This window comes from Copadichromis virginalis, linkage group LG18 (genome assembly GCF_057382275.1).
Source record: "Copadichromis virginalis isolate Kocher_CV1m ecotype Utaka linkage group LG18, C_Virginalis_male_GT1.1, whole genome shotgun sequence".
In the NCBI taxonomy this organism is placed as follows: Eukaryota; Metazoa; Chordata; class Actinopteri; order Cichliformes; family Cichlidae; genus Copadichromis; species Copadichromis virginalis.
The window spans coordinates 15,519,918-15,545,654 of NC_140635.1; the positions used below are offsets into that span (position 1 = coordinate 15,519,918).

Below are 25,737 nucleotides of genomic sequence, written 5' to 3' on the forward strand. Positions count from 1 at the left end.
AATCATTTCCAGAGCCCGCCCCTCACCGGCAGCAAGTTTCTGCTATACCACTGATAAACTGGACAGTCCGGACAATTTTATACATCAAGTACGTGTTTTGTATTGTGATTTATTCAACAACGAAGTCTTTATCCTTATTTACAACCAAAGTAGGATGATTAGCGACAGAAATGTAGATGAAATAAACCAGGAAACGAGTCGCTGAGAGCAGGTGCATGTCCATCCTGTAGCGCTCACTGTTTTGACAAATCGATGTTTATGTCGCGGTTTGTTGCATTTTAAAGTGATAGGAGTCAACTTTATTGGCTCGTCATGGCGACGGTGGATAAATCTAGACAAATCTTGTCCCAGTGCGCTCTGACAAAGACGATGTAGCGACAAATTGTGACCTGTCGTTGTTCCTTTGTACATGCAGTTAAATTTTGTTAACTTTACTGTTACTTCGTTTTACAGCCACCAGAGCCTTCATGAACCTCCTACTTTACAGCAGGAGGAACTAATTTAGGACTGCACTGTTTACCTCCGAGTGTTTTCGGTGTGTGTGTGTGTGTGTGTGTGTTCTGGAGAACTCGTGATGACGTGCTAGATAACTTGAATTTCCCTTTTTTATCCCTCTGTGAAGAATTGCCTGAGTACATCCCTACAATGGCCTCCACCTCAGTTGGGGATAAACAGTTGCAGAGGATAATCAGAGATCTGCATGGTAATCAAGCTCTCCACACATACAGCAAACCCCATATGTGCATTACAGTAGATACAATATCATGCAATATGCATCAGGTGTCTTGTCCAAAGGATTCTGCAATATTTACATCAGCCAAAGATTTTTTTTATATGTAAATGTTTGTTTGTTTGTTTGTTTTACCAGATGAACTATACACTAACCAGTTACAGCATTTACCAGCATCACCAGACAAATACTGTGTCAAGTCTCCACCTGCCACCAAAAAAGCTATGACCTGTCTGAGCTGTTTTGGCAGCTCGTTTGGGAATGTCCTGGGGTGCAAGAATAGGGAATCAGTTAAGGGTCCAATTTTGTGCAGTTGGTCTAAATTCGGTGTCACCGAGCTTTTCATGTACTTTATTCATAGCTGAAGAGTTTGAGTTTTTGCACACCTGATATGTACAGAACCTTTTTTCATACTGTATATCAACACTGTGTGTTCAGATTAAAAAAAAGAAACAAAGCAGTCACATTAAAAATAACTCTGCAAGATTCCTTTTTTTCCTCACAGAAAACATAAAAAATAATCAATTACAGTAAAGTCCTTTAAAAGCTTTTCAGTATCCAAACCCTACTTGGGCCTCCATACTGTAAATAGGTCATGTTTCTGTACATCCCATTAAGTTTAGAGGCTAAGTCAACATACTAGGATCAGTTTTTTTTGGTGTGTCTCATAATTTTGCTGTGGGAGGTCACTATCTTGGGGAATAGTCTTCTTTTGCAATTATGTTTAAGGTGTGTCTTAGTAGTGTCCACATGACCCGAGATTTCCCGGCCAAACACGGTATTATAGTGACACGACCAAAGGTATTCACTCCACCTGTCTATGGCTTGAGTGACGTGGCTGCTTGGTTTAAATGTCACAAAAATATTCTGGGACAAAAAAAAAAATCTATCTACACAAAATCACATATTTGTGTTTGGGTTAATAATGCTCTTGTTCTTCTTTTTTAAAATGTAGATGCAGTGATAGAGTTAAGTAAGGAACACAGGGAGTGTGGTGAACCCATAACGGACGACTTCGCCAACCTGCACAAGTTCTTCTACAAACTAGAATACCTGCTGCAGGTATGTCGCCATATCAAAGAGAGTAGCATTGGGTAAATTAAACCATAAGTACCTACCACTCCCCCCACACACTCTTCCTTTATCGTATGTGCTCACATAGCCCTTAATGGATCTGAGCCAGAGAACGCATCAGTTAATCATAGCATCTCAGCACTTCCATCTAATGCTTGCTTTTCCCTTTATTTCATTCATTCTTTCTTTTGTGGTTTCACAATTTTATGCGTTTTTCTGCATAACTGGGGAAGTGGTCACACATTGTCTTGAACATATTTGTTAATTGCTTAGCAAAAGCTATTTCTGTTGGAGCCGTTACTAGAAAGACAGTTCCTGAGGCATGTCTAGCCATCAAACTATGTGCATGCTTTACCCGATCCAGTTGACCTAAACCTTGGGCCCCGCTCTTTCTCAACCAGATCAAGGCACAGTAAGGATAATCACACCAGAGTATGGCACGACGCGATCACACTCAGTAAATACTCTCCAGGATTGTATAGATTGCCTAGTGTGAATACACCATTAGCTTCTGGTGGAAGTGGCTAATTTTAAGGGGATCCCGGTGTAGCCAGTGGATTTCTGAGCAAAGAGATCCATTTCTGCTTGCAAAAAAAAAAAACACAGAACTATTTACCTGCATGTAACAGAAGCCTGGTCAAACATGACTTGTCAGTACTATTGGGAGTGCTGTAGACTAGTGTTCTTAAGTTATGAACTCTTAAAATGAAACATTTCACAAGACTCATCTCACAAGCCTTCCTGTATCTAAAGGTTATGAGTCCTGATACCAGTGAGTAATTTCTTTAATGTGCTTGAGCTGTTCTTGTAAAGTCCAAGTTGAAGAAAATACACATTTGTGTAGCTCAACTATGTCTTTTTCTTTCCCTTAATCTTCTTGAATTACATTAACAACTACTAAACACTAGCAACTCAGTCACCACGGTGATGTAGTACAGTCCACATTACAGAGCACGTTGTTTATGAATGCAATAATTTTGTGTCCTTTGTGTCTCTTAGTTTGACCAAAAAGAGAAGACAACCTTTCTTGGCCAGAGAAAAGACTACTGGGATTACTTCTGCGACTGCCTGATTAAGATCAAGGGAGCTAACGATGGCATCCGTTTCGTTAAGTCCATCCCTGAGGTAATCCTCCTCTGCAGCACACGCGTACACTTAGTCACCCTTCGTGCCTCAGCCCTTCCATGGCGTGAAACACATGCGCACATGTATACAGACAGTGACCGTATAACCATGTAACTAATATTCCGACCAATCAGGTGCACTAAGGCTCAACGCTGCTAATTCACATGCTATCTTACACTTGTGCCACCTGTACTGTTTCCTCCTCACTTTTTGTCCTGGAAATTCACACTGGTGAGCCTCATACTTCAATAACTATTCATGATTTGGTCCTAGTTTGTATTGTAATGAATTGGTTTCCTGTTGAACTGTTAGTAATATTTGGTGGTTAAGTGATCAAAGTGTTCTTTGTGTATTGGTTATTAGCATTTACAAGTTATGTTGTTCTATTTGTAAAGGCAACAGCTATGACTACGTTCATTATCTGCATATTTCATGGTTATTTTCCTGCATTCCAATAGACGTTGGGTACCCACTTTTATAGATGATAATTTTAGGGTACTGAATTATGTGCCAGATCATTTTTGACTTATCATCTATTTTTAAACTATTTTTGTAATTGTTTATCACAAGCCTGTTAATATTTTTTTGCTGTTAAGTAATCCTTGATTTGATAACATAAGGAAGACAGATCTGTGGTTTAAAGTTTTTTTGAGGGGGGAGGGGTGGGGTTTAAATGGGTCAGCGTGTTTATTTTCAGAAGTCACACAGTCTAGTCAATAACATCTGACTGATAATTAATAATTAAAAACCTTTGGCCCTCTGAAAACCTAAAACATTATTATTTTTTTTCTCTTCTTTTACTGTTTTTATTTGCTGTCCATTGGTCAGAGACATAAAGACGTCTCCAGCTGGTGTCTGTCTGGTGTATCTGTGTCTCTTATCTTACTTAAATCCCTCCATCTGCCAATGCATTGGAGAGTCTAGGCTTAGAAATAACATTGTACATCTATTCTCTATATGGTGATCATCTTTAAATTTAGATATCTTTAAGCTGAACTGCGATTTATGCAGTAGAATTAAACATTTCCATGTTAAATTGAAATGGCCAAGACTGTTGCTGAAGACAACTAAAACTTTGATCCTTAAAGTCTGCGATGAACAGATTTTACATTTACTAACCTCAAAAATGGCAAAAGAGCTGTAGTCTTATTTTTAAAAGTCTTAACAGTTTCCTTTTAATGCTTTATACAATAATATTTTAGGAAGTAGAAACTGACGTCTGACCTATTTAACAAGTTAGATAAGAAAAACAGTGGAGGTTAGTCCACCTTGGATTGAGTTTGCCAGTGTTGTGCATGTTTATGACAAAAGAGTCTATTTTTGTGTGTCCTCAGTTGAAGACATCACTGGGGAAAGGAAGGGCTTTCATCCGCTACTCGCTCGTTCACCAGCGTCTTGCTGACACACTGCAGCAATGTTTTATGAATCTGAAGGTCACAAGGTGAGAGGACACATCAGCTCAGATTAATCTAATGTTCACTTAACGCATCGAAATATCGTAACATTTAAGACTAAAAATAATTAGATGATTATTTTTAGTCTTAGTGTTATGGGCAAAAGAATTCTGTAAATGATAGAAACTGGAAACACTATCTGTAACACTATTTTACATTTTAAAGTGGATATTATGTGCTTTAGTTACATTGAGCAGTTGCTTCTGTGATCACTTCCTAGTGATGTCATTTTCTGTACTTGGACAAGGTAGCGCTAAACATGCCCCAAAATCTGTAACTTTAAACACTTATTTTTAAAATCTAGTTTTAAGTCTGTATCAGTTTATGCAAGCAGGACCCGATGGTATGTTTCATGTCTGCTTTAAGAAGAAAAAAACATGATATCAGATTGAATGCCTGACTTAAACATTGAGATCTATGGACATGTTCCATGACAGTTCAGTTTAGTGAGAATATTAAACCCGTTTCGATGCACACTTAGGCTTAAATTCATAAATACTATTGTTTTCATGGTAGCTGATGATATTGAAATCTAAAAGGTCAGCTTTAATGTATTCTATGCTGCAAGTTGTGAAATGACAAAATTCTGGATACTGGGCAGTGATAAAGCTGACATTGCGCAAATGACTGCAGTAAAGGTTTAATCTCCACTTATCTGAAAAGAAGAAATTATTTACAAAAAACTGACAAAACAAAATTAGGAAAACATAATTTAATAATGGAAGCTTAAAGTATTTCCCTGGACTAACCGATTAATCAAAGCTAATTAGAATGTGTAATTCTGTTGACTGCATGCATTTCCTTCATGGCTACATGCAACATGAACAGTGGTTTATCTCTAAATGTCCTAATTCATCAAAGAGTACTTGTTATTGAAGATAAATTGATACATTTTACAGTTCCTGACTATGACAGTTTGAAAACTGTTGCCAAGATGTGTGTTTTACTCCAGGCATACTGTACTGCTTTGTTTTGGATGTTCTTAGGAAGTGTGATTCTCCCTTCCTTTTTTATGTCCTATTTCTCCTTTTCGACTGAAATCACAGCAACCAAAAAAAAACTTGACCATAGACCTTTGTAGCACTGCTCAGTTCCTGTCTTTTCTCAAATCAAAATGTCAGTTTTATTTTTGCGTTAAGGAAAAAAAGAAGTAGTTTATTCTCCACGCATAGTAAAACTAAACACAGCAGTTTACACCAATGACATGCTAAGTTTGCAAGTTTCTCTTCACATAAACAATATTCAAAATGTAAAGAAAATAAAAATGCAAATAACAAAATGCAGGTTTAAGTAATAAGTAATTAACAAATAAAGAAATGAGTTAAAAAAAATATAGCTCATCTTAAAAACCAGAGATGCAGTATCTGTGCCTTTTGCAAATAAAGGAAGCGCTGTACAAATTAGACGCAGTCTAATGGGCCATGTTTGGCAGTATGAAAGAGAAAGTATTTAACTTATATTTAAACACAGTGGGTTTTGTAAGTATTTTACATTCAGTAGAGATTCAGCGTAGTTAGCAAACACACTGGAATGAGGAACCTCAGGAATGGACCTGAAACAGGTTTGGTGTTTTGGTGGTGGGTGGCAGCTTCTATGTTTGAGCAAATAATTCTTCACCTCTGGGGTGCAAAAGCATTTTTCCCAATATGAACTATGAAAAAAACAAAATACCATTTCATACGACCTTTGGTGCTGGACTGAGTGCGCTTAGAAATAGTGCCTAGAAATAGTTTTTCTTTTCTTTTTTTTAAATTTCAAGACTTTGAATACTTCAGTAAAAACTTTCCCTGTTTTCAGTCTATAGGCTCAGCTTATGTAAGACAAGCCAACTGGATGCTGACTGTGCCATCAGATTTACACTGCAAACATGCTGACAGTTGTTTTATTTAAACAATTAAAGCGTTCTCAGAAAGGGTAGCCTCATTACTTTATGTCTTCATTTTATGTCTGAATTATTTTTTAAATCTTTGAAACCTTTATTTCTCTGTTCTCTAGATAGCGCAAAATGTCTTCTGTTTTTCAGTATATGAGGGAGTGTTTATTATTGTTGATAGAGCAAGGAAAAGGAATAGCAAGGATATTGATATTTGGTTGATATAAATAAATACATTTTATTTTATTTTTTTGGTTTCCCTTTCCACGGTGCCAAATTTGGGAGGAAAATATATTTGGGGGTTGAGCAGCAACTACTGAGACTTGTTTTAAGCTTGAGCATGCTGTTTGTGACAGATTGACCGACACAACCACACTGGTGAACTTGTAACAACTTCTGGTCAAAGAACCATCCCACAGAAGTGTGTGACCAAGTTCTTGACCAGCATAATGGGGAGGTGCCAGGCTATTGTGTGTATGGTTCCTCCACATGCCTCCACTGAGCCTGCTGTTTATTTAACTAATACATTGTTGAATTTGAATGTATAAGCGTTGAATGGATTTTAATGCAACTTTGTGTAGAGTCATGTTAACAAGAAATTAAAAATTTGCGTTACTTTCACCAAGGTGTTCATGGGTAACTTAATGAGTTACTGGTTGAAAATTAACAAGAAGTCTTATAACTTGGAAACAATTATTATTAAAAGTGTGATGTGTATTGTCATTATGTAAAAGGTACGGTATAAAGATATAAAGATAAAATATCTTGTCACGTTTAACAAGGTTAACAACAACAAGGTGACAGTATTGCTTTATAGTGCTATTTAAAGCTGTTTTTTACTGCCATTGTTTCTATTGACAAGTTGTGGGCATAAAGGGAAAGCTTTAATTTGAATATTAGCTTTGTATGCCAATGTCTGTGATGTATATCATACCTTTAAATGTATTTTTTCTGAATGTTTCTGTTTTTACTAGTTGAACTTCTCTGACTTTCATTTTGTGAGTTGTTTTTTCAACTTTTTTTTCTATTCTTCCGATAAAGTGACTGGTATTATGCCCGGAGTCCTTTCCTCAAGTCTCACCTCACTGGAGACATAATCAACAATCTTTATGAACTCAACCAGATCCAATTTGATGTGGCAGCCAGAGGTTATGACCTTGATGCAGATTGGCCAAAATTTGCAAGGTATGTATGTATGAACAATAGAAGACTAAAAAACTTTATAACACATAATTCTTCAACCTGGAAAACATGTAAGGTGTAAGAGACTAAATATCTAGACTGAAGACATTATTTTTTTGCAAATGTTGAATTGTGGTGAAAGCGTACTGGGTTTTTCACAACTTGAAGTTAACACCTAATTATCTTATCTCCCTGCACATTCACAGTTCTGTCTTTTTGCTGTATTGCTCGTGTGTGCGTAGGTGTGTGTGTGTGTGTGTGTGTGTGGTTGCTGACAGTGTGTGAACTTGGATCATTGTTTCTTCTATCAGCAGCTTTGTCAAAACTTTCAACTTCGTTGCAATAAATTCAAGCAATACTTTCATAACCTTGCGCCTCCGTATTTGTGTGATCTTACATACATATAGAGTGCACTTTCACCAGATCTCCGGACTATAAATGCCCTCTACATTTAAATCACGACTCAATCTGTTCAGAACTGCAAACCCTTCATTATAACTTGGTCTTAGTCTATTGTTACCTCAATTAGTTTTATAGTTGTGATTTTATTTGTTTACTTTATGTTTTTATTTTGCTGAAATAATGTAAGGTGACCTTGAGGGTTTTTAAAGGTGCCTATAAATAAAATGTATTGTTATTACTATTTTTACAAGCTATTAGAAAAGAAGACAGTAGAGTCCTGCACTCTTTTTAAGAAATTCTTAAAAAGAATTTGCTGTGGTTGTCAATTCTATTTCCAATGAGTAGCATGAAATCATCACTTTCTAATTCCAGAGAAGAAATGTGTAACGTCTGAGTGACTTCCTTGCTTGTATTTGTGTAAATTGACTCATATTTTCCCCACTAACAAGAAAAGCATAAAAGCTGGACTACATTTCAAATCTGTTCGTCCATTTAACATACTGCTAAAATTAAATTAACTGTTCTCATTTCATCGAATGAACTAATCTCATCTAAAAGTAGACTTTATGGCAGTCTATGGGATTTTTTTCGTTTTTTATGTTAATCTTTTCTACAGAATTAAATGCCACTGAGTGTGGGCTCCCACAGTAAAATTAGGCAAGATAGTTCCTTTTAAAATGAATAACTAAGAGTTTTTTAAAATGACCTCAGTTATACTCTGTAAATATTGCATATTTTCTTGGGTTCTTTAAAATCTTGGCATGTTCTTGGTATGTGTATTGTATATAGGTGTGGTTTTTACTTCCTGTTAACCATTTCTAAATAATACAGTTCTTTCTGGTATATATTACAGAAAATTAGCAGAACTTTAAAATAAAGCATTTTCACTGTTTGTCATTATGTGACCCTAATATTTGGTGTCTCATTAACATAGGCGAACATTAGGATCTGGCTCCTCAGCTTACCTTTGGAAACCCCCGAGTCGCTGCTCTAGTGTGAACAGTCTGGTTAGCAGTTATTCACACTCACAGGTACACAAAAACTGTTATATCAGTATTTCCCACAATTTTCTGGTTAAATGTGACTAATGTTTAATGCACCTGACCTTTGCTCTCTCTTTTTCCATGCACTGAACAGGGTCAGGAGTTCCTTCCAGTCCCAGACTTGAGCCACAGTGGTCTTGATGAACTGGGAGAACTGGGGGAACCTTCTTCCTGCAGCATTGCAGAGAATCTGCGCATTGAGCTTGACCAGTCCGAGCTCAGACAGCAGGAGCTTTTGGTGCGGGTTCAGGAGTTAGGCAAGGAGGCTGCGGAGCTGAAAGATATTGTAAAACACCTTCAAGAACAGTTGTCAGCTCAGAAGTCTGCCAATTCGACATCTACAGCAGTCCAAAGTAACCCAGAAACATACAGTGAAGAAAGAGTTAATCACTATCAAACCTGCAGGGAACCGATAAGAAGTGAACTTCAAGATAGACTCACAACTGCTGAGAACAAAAATATGGAGCTTCTTTCTAAGTTAGATGAGGCTCTTAAAGAAAGGGGCCAACAAACTGCTAGTTACTGTGAATCAGCCTGGAAAATCCAGGAACTCCTGGATAAACTCAAGTCTGCAGAGGAGGGGAGGCTGGAGGCTAAGAGAGAGGCTGAGGACACGGCGAGGCACTGTGAATGTCTGTCGCAGCAACTAAAACTCAGGGAAGAAGAATTGAAGAATGCTAAGGAGAGGCTAGCTGAAGTAAAAGCTGGAGCTGATGACGAACGGGAGGCAGCGCTCATGCGGTTAGAGGAGCTCCAGAGTGCGGTTGGTCGAATTCAGGGGGCATTGACTTTGAAAGAGAAAGAGACAGGGAATTTGAGAGCACAGCTTCAGGACCTGCAGGCCTCACTGGAATGCAGGGAAAGGCAGGCGGAGGAACTGAGAAAAATGCTCCAGGAAGAGAGGGAGGAGGTAGAGAAGCAGTGTAGTCTCAGTAGCAGCCAGAATGAGGAACTTGAGAGTCTGAGCTTGGATTTAAGAAAAACGCTTAAAAGCAGAGAGAAAGAGCTAGCTGCGAGTTCAGAAAGAATCAAACATTTGGAGGAGCAGTTAGATAAGCTAAACGTGGGGAAAGAAACAGTGGCCCCTCGAATTATTGATGATGAAATAACATCTTGCAGTCAATCAGAGAATACTGCAGATGACAAAACACAGTTCAGCAGTCTAATGGAAATAAATGCTAAGCTTCTCCAAACGGTTAGGAAAAGTGAGGTAAGCATTTCCGAGCTAACTGAGAGCAGGGCTGCCCTGTTAGACCAGCTAGCTTCTTTGAAGGCGTCTGAGAAGCACTTCAGAAGTAGAGTAGAAGCTGCAAAGATGAGTGTGGAAGACAGAGAGAAAAAGCTTTTAGATGAAAACCTGAAATTGGAGGAGATGGTTCAGAAGGCGTTTATGCAAAGGGAGCAATCTGATGCTCAGTTAAAGAAGCTGGAGCATGAGAATACTGAGCTTCTCGGCAGTCAGTCCACACTGAAGAAACAGTTAGCCACAACTCAACAGGAACTGGATTCATTCACTACCAAAGCTGAAAAGTTAGAGAAGAACATTATAGCGTCGCAGAAAAGCCAAGCAGAGTTACTTGAAAAGCTCCAGGAAACCGAAGCTAAGCTAAGAGACCAGACTGTAAAATGTGAGCTTCTCCAAGGTCGAACTGATGAGCTAGAAAGCAGGAGTGGGGAGCTGCATGATGAAAAAGGAGCCGCAGAGAGCAACGAAAAAATGCAAAAGCTTCACAGTGAGCACCAGACTTCCTCAGTGGAATCCAAAGAGGCCCCATTCAGGCTGGTTATAGCTGAGGCACAACTGGAAGTCAACGTGAGAGAGGTAACCAGGCTCCAGGAAGAGGTGGTGGAGCTTAGGGCACAACTCCTGGCAGGAAATGAGGAGAGGATGAAAGCTCAGGCCCTGCAGGAGGTGACAGAAGCCTCCAGAGAAGACCTTCGTGTTTTAGTAGAACAACTGAAGGCCCAAGTGGAGGAACTAAACCGCCGGCATGTGGATGAAATTCTTAGATCTCGCGAGCGTGAGGAGGCTCTTATTCGTGAGCGAGATGGCGAGGCACAGGCTCGAGCCGGTCTTGCTGCAGAGGTGACGGCCTCTAGAGAGGAGCTTGATAAGCTTAAGATGCGTTACAATGCTTTGTGTCTGGAGAACAGTGAATCAAGGGAGGCCCTTCACAGAGCCAACACAGAGACCGCAGAACTAGGCGTGCACGTGTGCATGCTGACCGCTGAGAACGAGGAGGCTCGGCTGCGCTGGGAGGGTCAGTCAACAAAGCTGCAGGAGCTGGAGGAGGAGGCGGCTCAGGAAGCAGGAAGGCTGAATGCCTGCATGGAGCAGCTGCGCAAGGAGAACCAGGAGCTCCACAGTCAGCTCCCAAACACTGAGAATTTGATGGCATCCAAGGAGAAACTGGAGAAACAGTTGAGGGAGGCCCAACAGGAAGTCGAAGCTGTGCGGGAGATGAACCAGGAAGAGAATCAACAACTGCAGTTGCAGCTCAGCAGTGAAGCTGTGAGCCATGAAAGCCAGCTCCAGGTCAGGCAGAGTAAAGTATACATGTACAAAGTTACTGTTGTCTTCCCGTTTATGACATACTTCCTTGTAAACAAAACTGTTTCTTATAAACTGAAAAACAGTTTTACGCAGCTTAATTTTTTGAAAGAAATCTGTTAGCGAAATTACAGGTTTCTTTTTAATGTTAACTTTTGAGCTCATTCTTTTAATGCAAATTTAGGATTGTGCATCAGTCTTGTCCTTGTAAGCTGTGATTATGGTTGGTTGGCATTGTTCATGTGTTCTTCTTAATGAATATGTCGCAACCCATCAGTGCTGGTATAGAGTTACTTAAGTTAAAGAAGGAAATAAAGCAGGTATTTATTTATTTTTTCCTTTTTCTGACCATCTCTTTGCTCCTGCTTTGATATATAACTGAAATATTAGTACAGACTGACCCTCTTGTGCACTTTTATCTCGAGTCTGGTCGGTTACAAAAATTCAGATCTTACACGATGAGCTGAAATGACGCTAAAGTTGAGCATTCAACAAAAATGACATTGAAACCCCTGCTACGTGCTGCATTTGCATATGAGTATTGCCACATAATGTCATTCAGCATCATGTGTTTGGAAATATAAAGCAGATTATTCAAGTTTCAGTCATGAGTACATACATAAATGAAGCCTGATCTAAGTATAGCATACAAGATCTTAAATGGAGTCAGGACATTTGAGAAAAAAGGTGTTACTTTTGGAGCAGTGGTCCCAATTTGCATTTGTACTGCACTTTCATTTACATGTGAAAGCCTCCCCGGCACTAGAGGAGATTTTCACGCTTTGCGTTTTTGTAAAACTGCCAGAAATTCCACAAATTCTATGTCAGTTCGTGGAAGTTTTTATCTGCTGCCTACACTTTTCTTTGAAATAATATTATCCTCAAATTGTACAGCAATTTACAGAGCTGTTTGATGATTCCACTTTTTAATATAGTGAGGTGAGCGACAGAACCTGCACCTGGTTATCGGGGAAAATCACTGGTTATTACAGAGAAATACAAACGCATTCCCATATTCTCAAATAATTTCATCTGCAGTCCTGAGAATAAGTAACCATACCACTGAACTCTTGCTAAGATGCAGACACGTGCTTTTAGAAAAAGTTGCACAGTCTCACTGCACTGTACACGAGCAATATAAACAAGTCATCTTTTTTGTTACTACTAAAATATTTAGGCCATGATTTTGAAAATAACTAGAATGTATAGAAAGATTTATACCAACTCGGCTAGAGTGCAACTAGATATGTTTTCTACATACCCTGCTCAACGTTAATGATGAATTTCTGATTATTTTTTGTCCATCTAGAGCACGATTCAAGAGTTAGAGGATGTTAAATTGCAGCTCCAGACTGAGCATGAGAAGGTAGTTGCCCTGGAGAACAACCTCAAGGGGCTAGAGGTAAGAGGATAAAAAATTCAGTACGGTGTTGTAAACAGAAAGTCCATCCATTTTCTTCTGCTTATCCGGGGCCGGGTCGCGGGGGCAGTAGCCCAAGCACAGAAGCCCAGACCTCCTTCTCCCCAGCCACCTCCTCCAGCATAGCCAAGGCGTTCCCAGGCCAGCCGAGAGATATAATCTCTCCAGCGTGTCCTGGGTCTGCCCCGGGGCCTCCTCCCGGTGGGACATGCCCGGAAAACCGCGCCCATGAGGCATCCTTGTCAGATGCCTGAACCACCTCAGCTGGCTCCTTTTGATGTGGAGGAGCAGCGGCTCTACTCTGAGCCCCTCTCAAATGGCCGAACTTCTTACCCTATCTCTAAGGGAAAGGCCAGCCACCCTTCGGAGGAAGCTCATTTCCGCCGCTTGTATTTGCGATCTCGTTCTTTCGGTCACTACCCACAGCTCGTGGCCATAGGTGAGGGTATGGACGTAGATCGACCGGTAAATTGAGAGCTTCACTTTTACACTCAGCTCTCTCTTCACCACAACAGACCGGTACAGCGTCCGCATCGCTGCAGCCACTGCACCAATCCGTCTGTCGATCTCCCGCTCCCTTCTCCCATCACTCGTGAACAAGACCCCGAGATGCTTAAACTCCTCCACTTGGGTTAAAGAAGAAAGTTAAAGAGCCAAACTACCAACAAACAGACTCCTCTTAAAAATAATTTCTGTTGGTTTTTGACCATTAAAACCAACAGGTTATGGTCCTGAGTGGGAAATTCATGCAAAGAAAACAGCTTCTGAATACTGCTTTATGTGAAGCATTTTGTATTTTACATCTCTAATTATTTTAGAGAACTTCCCTGAGATAGTTCTTTTTTTCCCACATTTATTTTGAAGGCTCTTTGTCTGTTATTCATCGTCATAAAAGCCACCTGAAACTCGCATTGGTTTAATTTTGCAAGAAGATTTTTAGTTGTGGTCAACATGCTGACAGTATTCACATAGTGAAGTGGTTTTACATGTGGAAATGGAACTTCTTTGCTGTCTAACACTGACCACACTAAAGTCATCGCTGGAGGATGATGCGTGACAAAACGCATGTGTAGCTTGCGCAGCTCGATCTGCATTTTCATGTGTGGGGTTGATAAATGGGAAAACAAATTGCAGTTCCATTCTGTATATTGTCAATTGAAGTAACCATAATGTTATATTCACAAACATAATTCACAAAGAGAAAGAAATAAGGCTGTGCTTTGCTGCGCTGATTGCAGGCTGAGAATCAGAGATACTGCCAACAGATTGAGGAGACAAACATCCAGATGGCCGAGTCTGAAAACCTCATCCAGCAGAAAGAAGACGAGATAATCCATCTGAAAGGGAATTTATCAAGGTGAGATACTGTATTCATAATCACACATTCTGGACCAAATTAAAGCTCCTGATGAAAGTTTTTAATCTTGTCTGTTGTGAGCTGTCTAGCCCAGAAACAACCAAATACACGTTGTCTGTGTTGGTGGCACGGAGTCGAATCTCTCTGGGTACTCCCTCTTTGTCACACAGTCTAAAGACACCCATGTTAGGTTAATTGGCAAGTCTAATTTGGCCGTAGGTGTGAATGAGAGCATGATTGCTTGTCTCTGTGTGTTAGCTCTGTGATGACTGTTAGCCTTTCTAGGGTGTACCCTGCTTTCCTAGTGACAGCTGGGATAAGGTCTGCATGGATGCTCGATCCTCCATGTTTTTTTGGTCAGCATGTATTTGTGCTATATGCAGATCTGAGGAGGCGTTAGCAGTTGCTCAGCGGGCCTGTCAGGAGATGGCTGAAAACCTACGGAGAGTCACACAGGACAAACAAAGCTTTGACGTGAAAATGGCTGCTGAACTGGATGATCTTTACCGTACCAAAATCAATTTGGAAGAAAGGCTTGTGGAGCTCATCAGGTATAAACGTCTTTTCTTTTTCCACAGATTAGCTTAATACAAAATCATTTCTGGGGGTTCAGAAAGAATCAAACATTTGGAGGAGCAGTTAGATAAGCTAAACGTGGGGAAAGAAACAGTGGCCCCTCGAATTATTGATGATGAAATAACATCTTGCAGTCAATCAGAGAATACTGCAGATGACAAAACACAGTTCAGCAGTCTAATGGAAATAAATGCTAAGCTTCTCCAAACGGTTAGGAAAAGTGAGGTAAGCATTTCCGAGCTAACTGAGAGCAGGGCTGCCCTGTTAGACCAGCTAGCTTCTTTGAAGGCGTCTGAGAAGCACTTCAGAAGTAGAGTAGAAGCTGCAAAGATGAGTGTGGAAGACAGAGAGAAAAAGCTTTTAGATGAAAACCTGAAATTGGAGGAGATGGTTCAGAAGGCGTTTATGCAAAGGGAGCAATCTGATGCTCAGTTAAAGAAGCTGGAGCATGAGAATACTGAGCTTCTCGGCAGTCAGTCCACACTGAAGAAACAGTTAGCCACAACTCAACAGGAACTGGATTCATTCACTACCAAAGCTGAAAAGTTAGAGAAGAACATTATAGCGTCGCAGAAAAGCCAAGCAGAGTTACTTGAAAAGCTCCAGGAAACCGAAGCTAAGCTAAGAGACCAGACTGTAAAATGTGAGCTTCTCCAAGGTCGAACTGATGAGTTGAGCTCATCAGGTATAAACGTCTTTTCTTTTTCCACAGATTAGCTTAATACAAAATCATTTCTGGGGGTTTTTGTTTTTATTCTTAAGTTCTTTTTTACCTTTTTCTTTTGGTTAGGCTATTCTGCAACCATCACATTTCAGTCTGTCTCATAAAATATAATGTTAGCATTTTAAATAAACTGCCTCCAACATTCCTAATAATGGAGTTTAACTTTAAGAACAGTCCGTATCAAATTGGCTGTCAAAAATCATTCTACTGGTATCAGTATAATCTAAATTTCTGGTACCGTGACATCCACACTGGAAGGGCGGATTTTGAAAAGTGTAAAAATATGCTTGTGCTTGTTGCAGGGAGAAAGATGCCCTTTGGCAGAAGTCAGACGCTCTGGAGTTTGAGCAGAAGCTGCGGGATGAGGAGTCGGAGAGGGACGTTAACTACTGTCTGGGCTGCCACACTCAGTTCAGCTGGTGGTTCCGCAAGTACAGCTGCAGGTGATGGTCCATCAAAACAGAAACTGCTTGGAAGCACCAACCAGTAAAAGCACACTCATTTCTTTCACAGCTTCTCAACACTCTGAGGTCATTCACTGCGTGTTTACACTGTGGTTGTGTGATAACTGTTTTCTCACACATTCCTCACTTGGTTTACATTGAGCATTGCAAAGCACTTCTACAAACTTAGTTCTGCAAAAGACTGTGCTTATTCAAAACATGCACACATGTGTAGGACATGATAATGCATGACCGTGACCCTCAGTGACCTGAGGGAAGTGAAGACAAAGTCAAAGTGACTATGATACAGAACTCTTTGTGCCTCATGAAGCTTTGTGATCATTATTCAGATACACTCTGTTCTACCACTGAATGGTATCCCTCACAAATGCATCACTCTCAATTCAGCAAATGTACACCTTGTCGGGTACCCGGTTGGACCCTCTTTTGCCTTCATAGTTGCCTCAAACCTTCATGGCACTAATTTGAGAACTTGCGGGACGTTTCCTGAGCTGATAGGAGTGACACTCGGTACAATCTTCTGGTGATGCAATCCGTCCTTTTCAACATTCGGTGTGTTCTAAATTCAGAGATGGTCTTCTGCATAAACTGGTAGTAACAAGTGGTTGCTTTCCTATCAGCTTGAAGCAGCGTTACTATTCAGCTCTGACCTCTGGCAAGGCACTGTTACTCAGAACTGTTGCTCATTGTAGATTTCCTCTTTTTAAAGCCATTGTCTGTAAACCCTACAGATGGGTGTGTGGGAGTATTCCAGTAGATCAGCAGTTTCTTAAACACTCACACGAGCCTGTCTTGCACCAACAACACGATCAAGTTCAACGCCACTTAAAGCTTTCTTCCCTGTTCTGATGCTCTGTTGGAGCTTCAGCAGGTCGTCTTAACCACATTTACATGCCTAAATGCTCTTCCTTTACTTTTACCTTACATCAGTAGTGCTCAAGCTTTACTCATAGGTCATTCAATTGAGCTTTTTTCCTGTTTATCCACTCCACCTCTGAAGTGGCTGTTATGAGTCACATGTTTTGTCCCATAGCACTGCTTTAGGGTTTTAGATCAAAAACTGCTGACTACCCAGAGATGAAGGCTGAAAACTAAGGAACTATCAAGTCCTACAAGTTACATTTTTACACGTCTTCTGTTTTTTAATGCCCTTTTTTTTACCTTTGATAGTTTCATTTCTTTTTGTGCAAATCTATACTTCACATAAAAGGAACTACAACGCCCAGGTCAATTCTCTCCAGTGAACATTTCACAGCGAGTTGCACTAACACGCTCTGTCTCAATCTTTTTGCCTTATTCTAGGCTGTGTGGTCGTCCTTTCTGCTACTACTGTTGCAGCAACACAGTGAGCACCCAGCAGGGTGGCAACAGAGAGCGCTGCTGTAAGGACTGTTACAACCAGCACAGTGCAGTAGTTGAGCGCCACCCGCAGGAAGAAGTGACTCACAGCACACCGGGAACACCATTTAGGCGCTTTCTGCAGGCTGGCCTGGCTGTAAGCGGTGTTTCAGGTAGTCTCCTACACACTCACTGGATTAATGTGTCAAAGGATAAAATATTTACATATTTAATTTATATTGGGGACACGGTAGTGATATACACACTACAGTAAGAGCTAACAATAAAGATCTATGGTGAATATGATGTTTATCTTCTAGGAGCAGGTGGAGATGAGAAACTGGACGATGGTGTTTTTGACATTATCACAGATGAAGAAGTGATTGGGGCGTACGACAGTGAATCCCTGTCTTTTGTCCCCGCTTGCTCGCCTGGACATGGACAGCAGGGGGCAGCACAACTGTAAGTATCTCACACACAGATGGACAGATATAGTAAGCAACAGGATTATCAGACACTGCATGGCAGATTAATAACAGCCACCAAAACAGATTTTCTATTTGCACCTGTCCTTTGCAACATGCCTCCTCTGAAACAGTCTACTTAGTGTGCTCCAGATTAATCAGAAGCAGCCAGAAATAAGCATGACTGCTAAAGTGATTATTGAAAAATTCACTTACCCCGGAATATAATTACAATTTTATATTTAACACATTTGCATATCCCAAAACAAATGACATATGCTCTAAGACATAGATTTGTACTTCTTTAGCAGTACATTGGCGTCTTTGGTATGTGAAGTCAATAAGCTATTACTTGTACTTGAGGTCTCTATTCTTGAGGATTTTATTGTTAATTTATTTGGCTTTTATTGTTGTTTTTAAATGTATTTAAGTAATGTGCAAAAGTCTTGAGCCACTCCTCAGTTCTTCATATTTTTCTTCCAAGCAGTCCGATTTTCCCGTTATTGTTTTTTTTTTTTTCAGTTTTTCTTTGGACATTGGCAGCTTTTTTACTTCTTCCCACTCCAGTCATTTTACTGGATCATTTTCAGAAGAATGTTCTTTTTTGCTTTGTTTAACAAACTCAAGCCAGTCAACACTGATCTATGAGTAATTCAAGAAAGTCACCTAACTCGAAGGATGAACCAGTGTTGTGACTACACATAACAGAAAACTTGTACCATCGGATTTTGATCCACCATGCAATGCCATCTGGAATTTATAGCTTGGCAACAGCGTTCATCCCAAACACAATGCCAGTTAGACGATCACTGTCCTCCCCAGAGACTGGACATCAACATTATTATTGAAACAGTGTGGCATCATCTCGACAGAAATGGTAAATGGCCTGTATTTGTATAGCGCTTTACTAGTCCCTAAGGACCCCAAAGCGCTTTACACATCCAGTCACCCACCCATTCACTCACACATTCACACACTGGTGATGGCAAGCTACATTGTAGCCACAGCCACCCTGGGCACACTGACAGAGGCGAGGCTGCCGGACACTGGCGCCACCGGGCCCTCTGACCACCACCAGTAGACAAGGGGTGAAGTGTCTTGCCCAAGGACACAACGATCGAAACTGTCCAAGCCGGGGCTCGAACCGGCAGCCTTCCAATTACAAGGCAAATTCCCAACTCTTGAGCCACGATCGCCCGAAAACAAAACAAAAGGTAGAAACATCCAAAGAAGAGCTTTGAATGCACTTCAAGAAGCCTGTAGAAGTACTGGTGTACTTCTACAGGCTTCTCTATGGTTCTATGATGACTGCTTAAAGAGATCACAAGAAAACTTGGCCAGGCTGTGCTGAAGAATAAAGGTGCTCATACCAAATATCAACTTTGTTTTTGTTTTTTTGTTTTTTTTTGTCCCGTTTGGATCTTTAGCCATCAGAATTGTTGTCTTAAGGCCAAAAAAGATGCCAAGCGGATTTATTTTACCAAGTGGATCATCATGGCCTTGCCATATTGGTCCATTTGATTGACCTTTATTATAATTATGTATTTATTTTATTTTATTTTCGGTTGTTACAAACGGGACAGACATGACTGGGGGATAGGACAGGGAGAAAGAATGAAAGAAAGAGAGGGAGAGAAAGAAAAACAGAGGGGAGAAGAGACGGTGAGAAAGGGGGGAAGAAAGAAAGAAAAACAAATATCGACTTTCAATTTGTGTGAGCGCATGATTCTATCAGTTGCTGCCATGGTTATTATAACTAACTGAAACTACATTTCAGTAAACTACCATAAAAATAAAAACTAGACGTCTGATTAAAATTAAAAACACTGGATTATATAAACTGAAACAATTTTGTAAAACTTGAAAAACTAGTGAGTTTTTTTCTATTAAATAGATTTTGTTTTTAAATGATCAAAACTTGCCCGATGAGGCTTTGGTAGATATATTTCTTGATGCTTTAGATGTCTACAAGACTGTGAATCAACTGCTTCCAAAATTCAGTGTTTTTATTGTAATAACTGTTCTGATTTTCTTAAATATTGCCTCCCACATATGCCCTTCTTACAATAATTTTCATTTGTTTAGCAAAATATAATGAAAGAAGGGGAAGCTCAAGACTGCTGCTCAGTCTCATACATGTATTCAGTCTAGTGTTTTTGTAAGCTTCAAAAAATGCTTGAATAATGAGCCGTAAAGTATGTGTTGATCTGAAATATAAATGCCGTTTTGATTAGAAACAGCAGTGCCAGTGCGGGAGACGTCACATCAGAGGATACTGACGACCTCAGCGCTGCGGTACAGGACGCAGAGATCTGCCTGCTGAAATCTGGAGAACTGACGTAAGTTTCTGTGAAAGTTACACCTGAAAGCCACAAGTGTAGTTGCATTTTGTGAGGTCAAATGTTTTGTTTGGGTTTCTAATTTTCAGAAGAAGTTTCTCTTGTCTTTTTGTGATAAAAGTGTTGAACTACATTCTAAAAGGGAACTGAAAAATGAAGCAAATCTGGTTTGGGGGTTATCAACTTCTCTAAATATTGTGCAGTACATGTTGCAGATCCACAGTTTCACTTCTGGTGTAACCTGGAGCTGGTTTGTTCAGGCTGTGTGGAAACTTTCTGCTGTTAGCACTGTTTTTCAGTTACAGTGTTAAAGAACACACCTTTGATAAGGTCGAAAACTGTAAACAGGACTTTGAATTTCAACATTTTAAAGGGAAACAGTCTATTTATAGATTCAGGGAATGCACTACTTCAAACGTGTAAACATGGTATAAAGCGAGTCATATGACCAGATGATTTATGCCACTCAGTGAGCGTCAGATGGAACCAGTCAAGATTAAAATGATTCAAAAAGAGTGAAGTGAAATTCCAGACTTTTGTAATCATTTTCTCATCACCACAAGGGGTGAGCAGCTCAAGGTTGCTTGCTAGCCGCACACTGCTAGTATTATTCTTCTTGTTATCAATCGATCTGACAGCTGATCAATGAAGGTTTGGTCTGTAGGATTTCAGACGTTTCTCATTTCCAAGATAACTTTTTCAAATTCCTTTTTAATCAGAAAAGAAATGTTGCAATGTGAGCTTGTGTTTTTGCACGTCAATCTTTTCAGCTCTACAGAGATTTATGGAATTCTGCAGAAATCTTCAACATACCGTAGTTTTTGGGTCATAAGCCGCTACTTTTTTCCCACACTGTGAACACTGCGGCTTATACTGACATGTGGCTAATGCATTTTTTTTTCATGCGGCCAAAAACATTTTGCCTGGTAACAGAAGACCAATAAAATTGATAAGTAGTATATATACGGTATATATTTTTACCGGTTGTTAAGAGACATTGTAAAAAAACCATAAGCAACGTAATTTGTGTGTTACGATACGTACGTGTACTTAAAGGTAGCCGTGTTACAGGCGCTGTTCGAGGAAAAGAAGCATTTGCAGTATGAATTTTTGTATGTTACCATAACGTTTATGTTACCATGTTTATGTTACCTTACGGATTAAATTAAACGTTAAAAGTCCTCACATGTAATATTTCTGTGTAAATATCTCATATTACAGGTGAAATGCATACGGCTTAAAATCTGGTGGGCCTGTACAAGTACAAAATTGATTTTCTTTCTAAAATTAGAGCATGCGGCTTTTAATCAGGTGCGCTCTGTAGTCCGGGAATCACGGTACTTCTTATTACCACTGTGTTTTGAGAAATGTTGGCGTTTTAGCTGCTCTCAACCTGCTGCAAATTCAGTCATGTAGCATAAGATACCAGCCAACTATATTTGTAATTAATATTTTTTACAGTTTAACAGAAATATGACCCTGAAGTTACTTATTCTAGCTCATTAACAGTAAATGTGGTGTGTTTCTTAAGGTGTTTGATAGATATCGGAATACTTTTTTGTGCACAGTGACTGGATAAACTGAAAAAAACCCTGAAAAATATCAAGTAAATTGGAAATTAGGATTTTGTTTAAAAAATGGATAAATGATATGGGATTAAACTGGGTTGGGTACTGCAGTGCCACTGTTTCAGCGTGAAATGTTTCGTTCCACATGCTGCAGGTTCTCTGTGCACTTCACGGTGGATGACATCGCAGCGTTTGGCGACAGCCCCCGAGAGCTCTTCATCAAATCCAGCTGTTACAGCACCATCCCCATCACCATGAGCAACCGTGGTCCTACCGTGTCCTGGACCTTCACATCTGAACCAAAGAGCATCTCCTTCAGTGTGGTCTACAGGGAGAGCACTGAGACTCCACTGGAACAAGCCAAGGTGAGAGCCCAGCATGTGTATAACCATGGGTGAAGGACACGTCCTCACAGAGATACATTTCCATCCAATTCCATTCCAATAAAGTGGATTTATTCAACTGTAAACCGATCTCCAAAGGAATATAAACTCACCAGTGAACATTAACGTGAACATTTGATCTCATTTGATAGTTGTAAAATGAAAAGGGTAAGCAATATGAAAGAATAGAATTGATCTACAGAAAACAGTCGCTCGCATATGCAGCTCATCACAACACTGGGTTTGTTGGTTATCTTTCAAACTGATTTTTTTTAGCACTGACTCAGTCTCAGTGTTCTTGGTGTTCAACAAACACAATTTAACAGCTGCTGAACGCAGTGGAGCATTCAGCAGCTAAATAGCCAGATGTTCCCCTCAGGAGAGGATAGTGACCAAAAGGCACTACTGCCGTGACTACCGCCACACAAACATGACTCCAAATGAATAGTAATGGATGTGTTAATAGCCAACCTTTAACACTGATGCGATATGAAAATCAATCTGCTAGTCTGATGTCTTAGAATATGGAGGACTTCCTGTGCTTGCAGCAGTTGTCGGGGCTAAGCTTTCAGGTCATTACTTACAAATGAAAATTAATTTAAAAAAATTAAAACGCTGTCAGACGATAGCTGACGGTTTCAGATGTTTTCTGGCAAATGCCGCCATTTTTTTGCTTTCTATACAGATCGTTCACCTATGTGCATCCAAAGCCCGCTCAAACCTGATTGGTCAGTGTTTCCCGTTTAAATTCTGGCACTGATGGGTTGACATATACACAGATGTGCATACGGGTATATGTACACATGCTTTTGTATATAGTTTTGTATTTTTACTTTTGTTTTTTTTTTATTTTGGATATGTTTTTTCTATTTGCCAGGCAGTCAATGACAGATAAACTGTACATGTATAGTTTACAGTTTATAGTTTACAGTTTAGAGATTGTTTATATAGTGTAACCTTAATAATACCGTGGATGTGTATTTAGCCTAACCGTCTAACCACCAGTGATTGAAGTAAAAGTTTGTGTCAGTTTATTTCATCAAAGTCAACAAAACACCTCAGACTGCTGCAGGATTTTTCCTAAATATTTATTAGCAATAAATCAAGTCAGAGAGGGACAAGCGGCCTTTCCCAGCCTGCTGATAGTGTGGGGCTGTATTCTGTGACCCCTGATGTAATATGCAGTGTGCATGCAGAAGCAACTAAATTATTCAGTTCATATTTCCTCAGTGATAAAGCAGAGCTAATATTTTATTCTACTGTGGTTCTTATGCAGCCGTAGCAGAGCCGCCCACTGTGTAAGCTGCCCGGCAACAAACATAAAAATGTGTCAGGACAGGGTTAAAAAAGGTCACGGAGCAGTGGAGAAAGTCCGACAGCTTTTCTGCACATTTATTGGGATTTAGATTCAGTAAGCTGATTCTGAATTGGTTTCACAGTTGGTAAAATGTTGCCTCCTGTTGCCATCTTGTGTACACAGAAGAAATCCTTAACCCGGATTTCTCTCCTTTGCTCTCTGCAGGTTTTGATCCCTCTGACCCGTTGTAACTCCCACAAGGAGACAATACAGGGGGAACTAAAAGTCAGAAATCCTGGAGAATACACACTTATCTTTGACAATTCCTTCTCCAGGTTAGTCACGCTGTGCTCTAAACAACAACTGTTCAGAATAAGACTGAACAAAGCAGAACATAAAGCCTTTTCTCTCTCTCCTGTTTGTCAGGTTCATCTCTAAGAAAGTGCTGTATCATCTGAGTCTAGACAAGCCTGTGGTCTACGATGGAACCGACCTCCTCTGAGTGTGGCAGGAGCAGCACGAGGATGTGTAACACTGACTTTTTCAAACTGTCAAGGCTGTTTAAGCGCATAGGTATCACTTCAGAGTCTTCTGATGCTGAGCAGCCACAGCGGAAAGGTCACAGCATTAAAACACATAAGTAAATAACAATATTACACTACGGTATGTCAGCATGCACTTTTATGAAAGCTAGTTTAAATATACATAAGGAAGGATATCCAAAGTTCAGGCGCTTTCGTATTTGAATGTGACCGCTTAATGTGTGTGTCAGTTAAAATCTTCTTTTCATAGTATGAGAAGTTTTATGTTTTGATATCCAAAAGTATCAAAATCAAACAAAAAGGGTTGAGAAAGTGTTTATATACACTTTAAAAAAAAAACAGGGAGGGATGTGGGGTGTTGCGTAAATAAGATAAAAATTCTTTATGAGAAAAAAAATAATATACAGTAATAATTGTAGTACATTGTTCCCAGAAAAGCTCTGACTGCTGGCAAACACATGCGATTGAGTCATAATCAAACAGGGAGCCTCTTGTTGTGAAAGCGTCTGTGGTTGCAAGCTGAGATCAAATCTAATCACTTGATTTATTAACGGTAACTTTGATTGTAAAACTTTTCAGTGGAAGAATTCAACTCTGATGTTAACAGAGTCTTAACTGACGCATCAGTGGACATTAATGCTGCGGTAGAATGAGCCCAGCAGTCCTTTCACATATCTTTCTTACTGTTGCCTTTTCAGCTGTCAGAAATTAGATGAAATGGATGTGTTGCAATCATGACGAAGCTTAAATGGAAGAAACAGAACCACGGGAAGAACCCGGAAAGCATTTGGTTTTATTTATCTTGAGTAAACAGGCTTTATTTCAGTGCTTTGTCTCTAGTGGTTGCAGCTGAAGACAGAGGGGAATGTGGCTGCTTGGGTTCTGTGCATGCAAACATTAAGAGTGTGTGCAAGCTTTCCCATCTTCATTACGCACATATCAAAATGTAAGTTTCAGTGCTTCAGTATTTAGTTGTTTTTCCCCATCAGTTTAACCATCACTCTTGATGGTTTTACATTTAAAGTGAGCAAAAATGGGACAAATTCTCATGAAAAGCACAAAGCTGTTACTGTCTCTAGAAAGAAAAAAGAATCATCTTTAGAATGATTTTCTTGGGGTTTTTTTATGCTTTTGCTGTGTAATGTTCTGGATGAGTTAATTAGAGTGTTTTGTTATGAGAAATGTGCAAAACCTGCAGTGTGTCAAACAGAAAACACGAGCCTCAGCCTTTAAATCACACAAGTCCAAAAATTCTGTTACTTTAATACTTGAATTTTTTCATATGTGGACCTTTAAAAGGTTTAATGTGGAAGATGATCCAAGTTTTCAATCAGCAATCCTCTCAGTGTCTCATCATTTAACAATACTGACAGAGTAACATTGATTTAACTGCTTTGCTCTATCCAGAGGTTTTACAAAATCTCTTCCACCATTTTAAACCCATTTTGTAATTTATGTTGTGAAGAACTGACAGGAGAAAAGAAAATAAGGAAAAATGCTAATTGATTTTTATACATCCGCTCATTAAGAGTGACAAGTTGCCAAGTATATTTTACAATTCTTAAATGGGAGTTTCTATTTAAAGACACTGCGACATGACTGCTGTATAATGCACTTTGTGAAAGGGCTTTTTGTCGATATGTATCCCATGAGCCTTTGTGCCAGATGATGAATGAGGTTTTTTTCTCCTCCATATGTAGGCAGTGTTTGATTGTAGATGTTTACAGCTGGATTTACCAGAGGGAATCTGCCGGCACGTCTTATGAGAACTAAATATTTATACTAGAAATGATGTACGTTTATGGTTAATAAATAAGGATTGTGTGATGAA

General features: G+C 39.7%; 1 protein-coding gene across 2 annotated transcripts; it reads left to right on the forward strand.

Moving 5' to 3' along the window:
• The first annotated feature begins 17 nt into the window (after positions 1-17).
• fyco1b (FYVE and coiled-coil domain autophagy adaptor 1b) lies at positions 18-25,737 on the forward strand. Of its 2 annotated transcripts, XM_085439132.1 has the most exons (18): positions 18-88; positions 623-703; positions 1,686-1,792; positions 2,804-2,929; positions 4,264-4,370; positions 7,298-7,441; positions 8,775-8,871; positions 8,978-11,419; positions 12,744-12,836; positions 14,093-14,211; positions 14,595-14,762; positions 15,814-15,954; positions 17,278-17,486; positions 17,634-17,775; positions 20,012-20,116; positions 21,839-22,049; positions 23,590-23,699; positions 23,791-25,737. In XM_085439132.1, the coding sequence occupies exons 2-18, from the start codon at positions 646-648 to the stop codon at positions 23,864-23,866; spliced, it is 4,455 nt and encodes a 1,484-aa protein (XP_085295258.1). In that variant the 5' UTR covers positions 18-88; positions 623-645; the 3' UTR covers positions 23,867-25,737. The 2 variants fall into 2 exon arrangements, with proteins under 2 accessions (XP_085295258.1, XP_085295259.1); XM_085439133.1 differs by lacking the exon at positions 23,590-23,699 and having other exon boundaries at positions 23,791-23,866.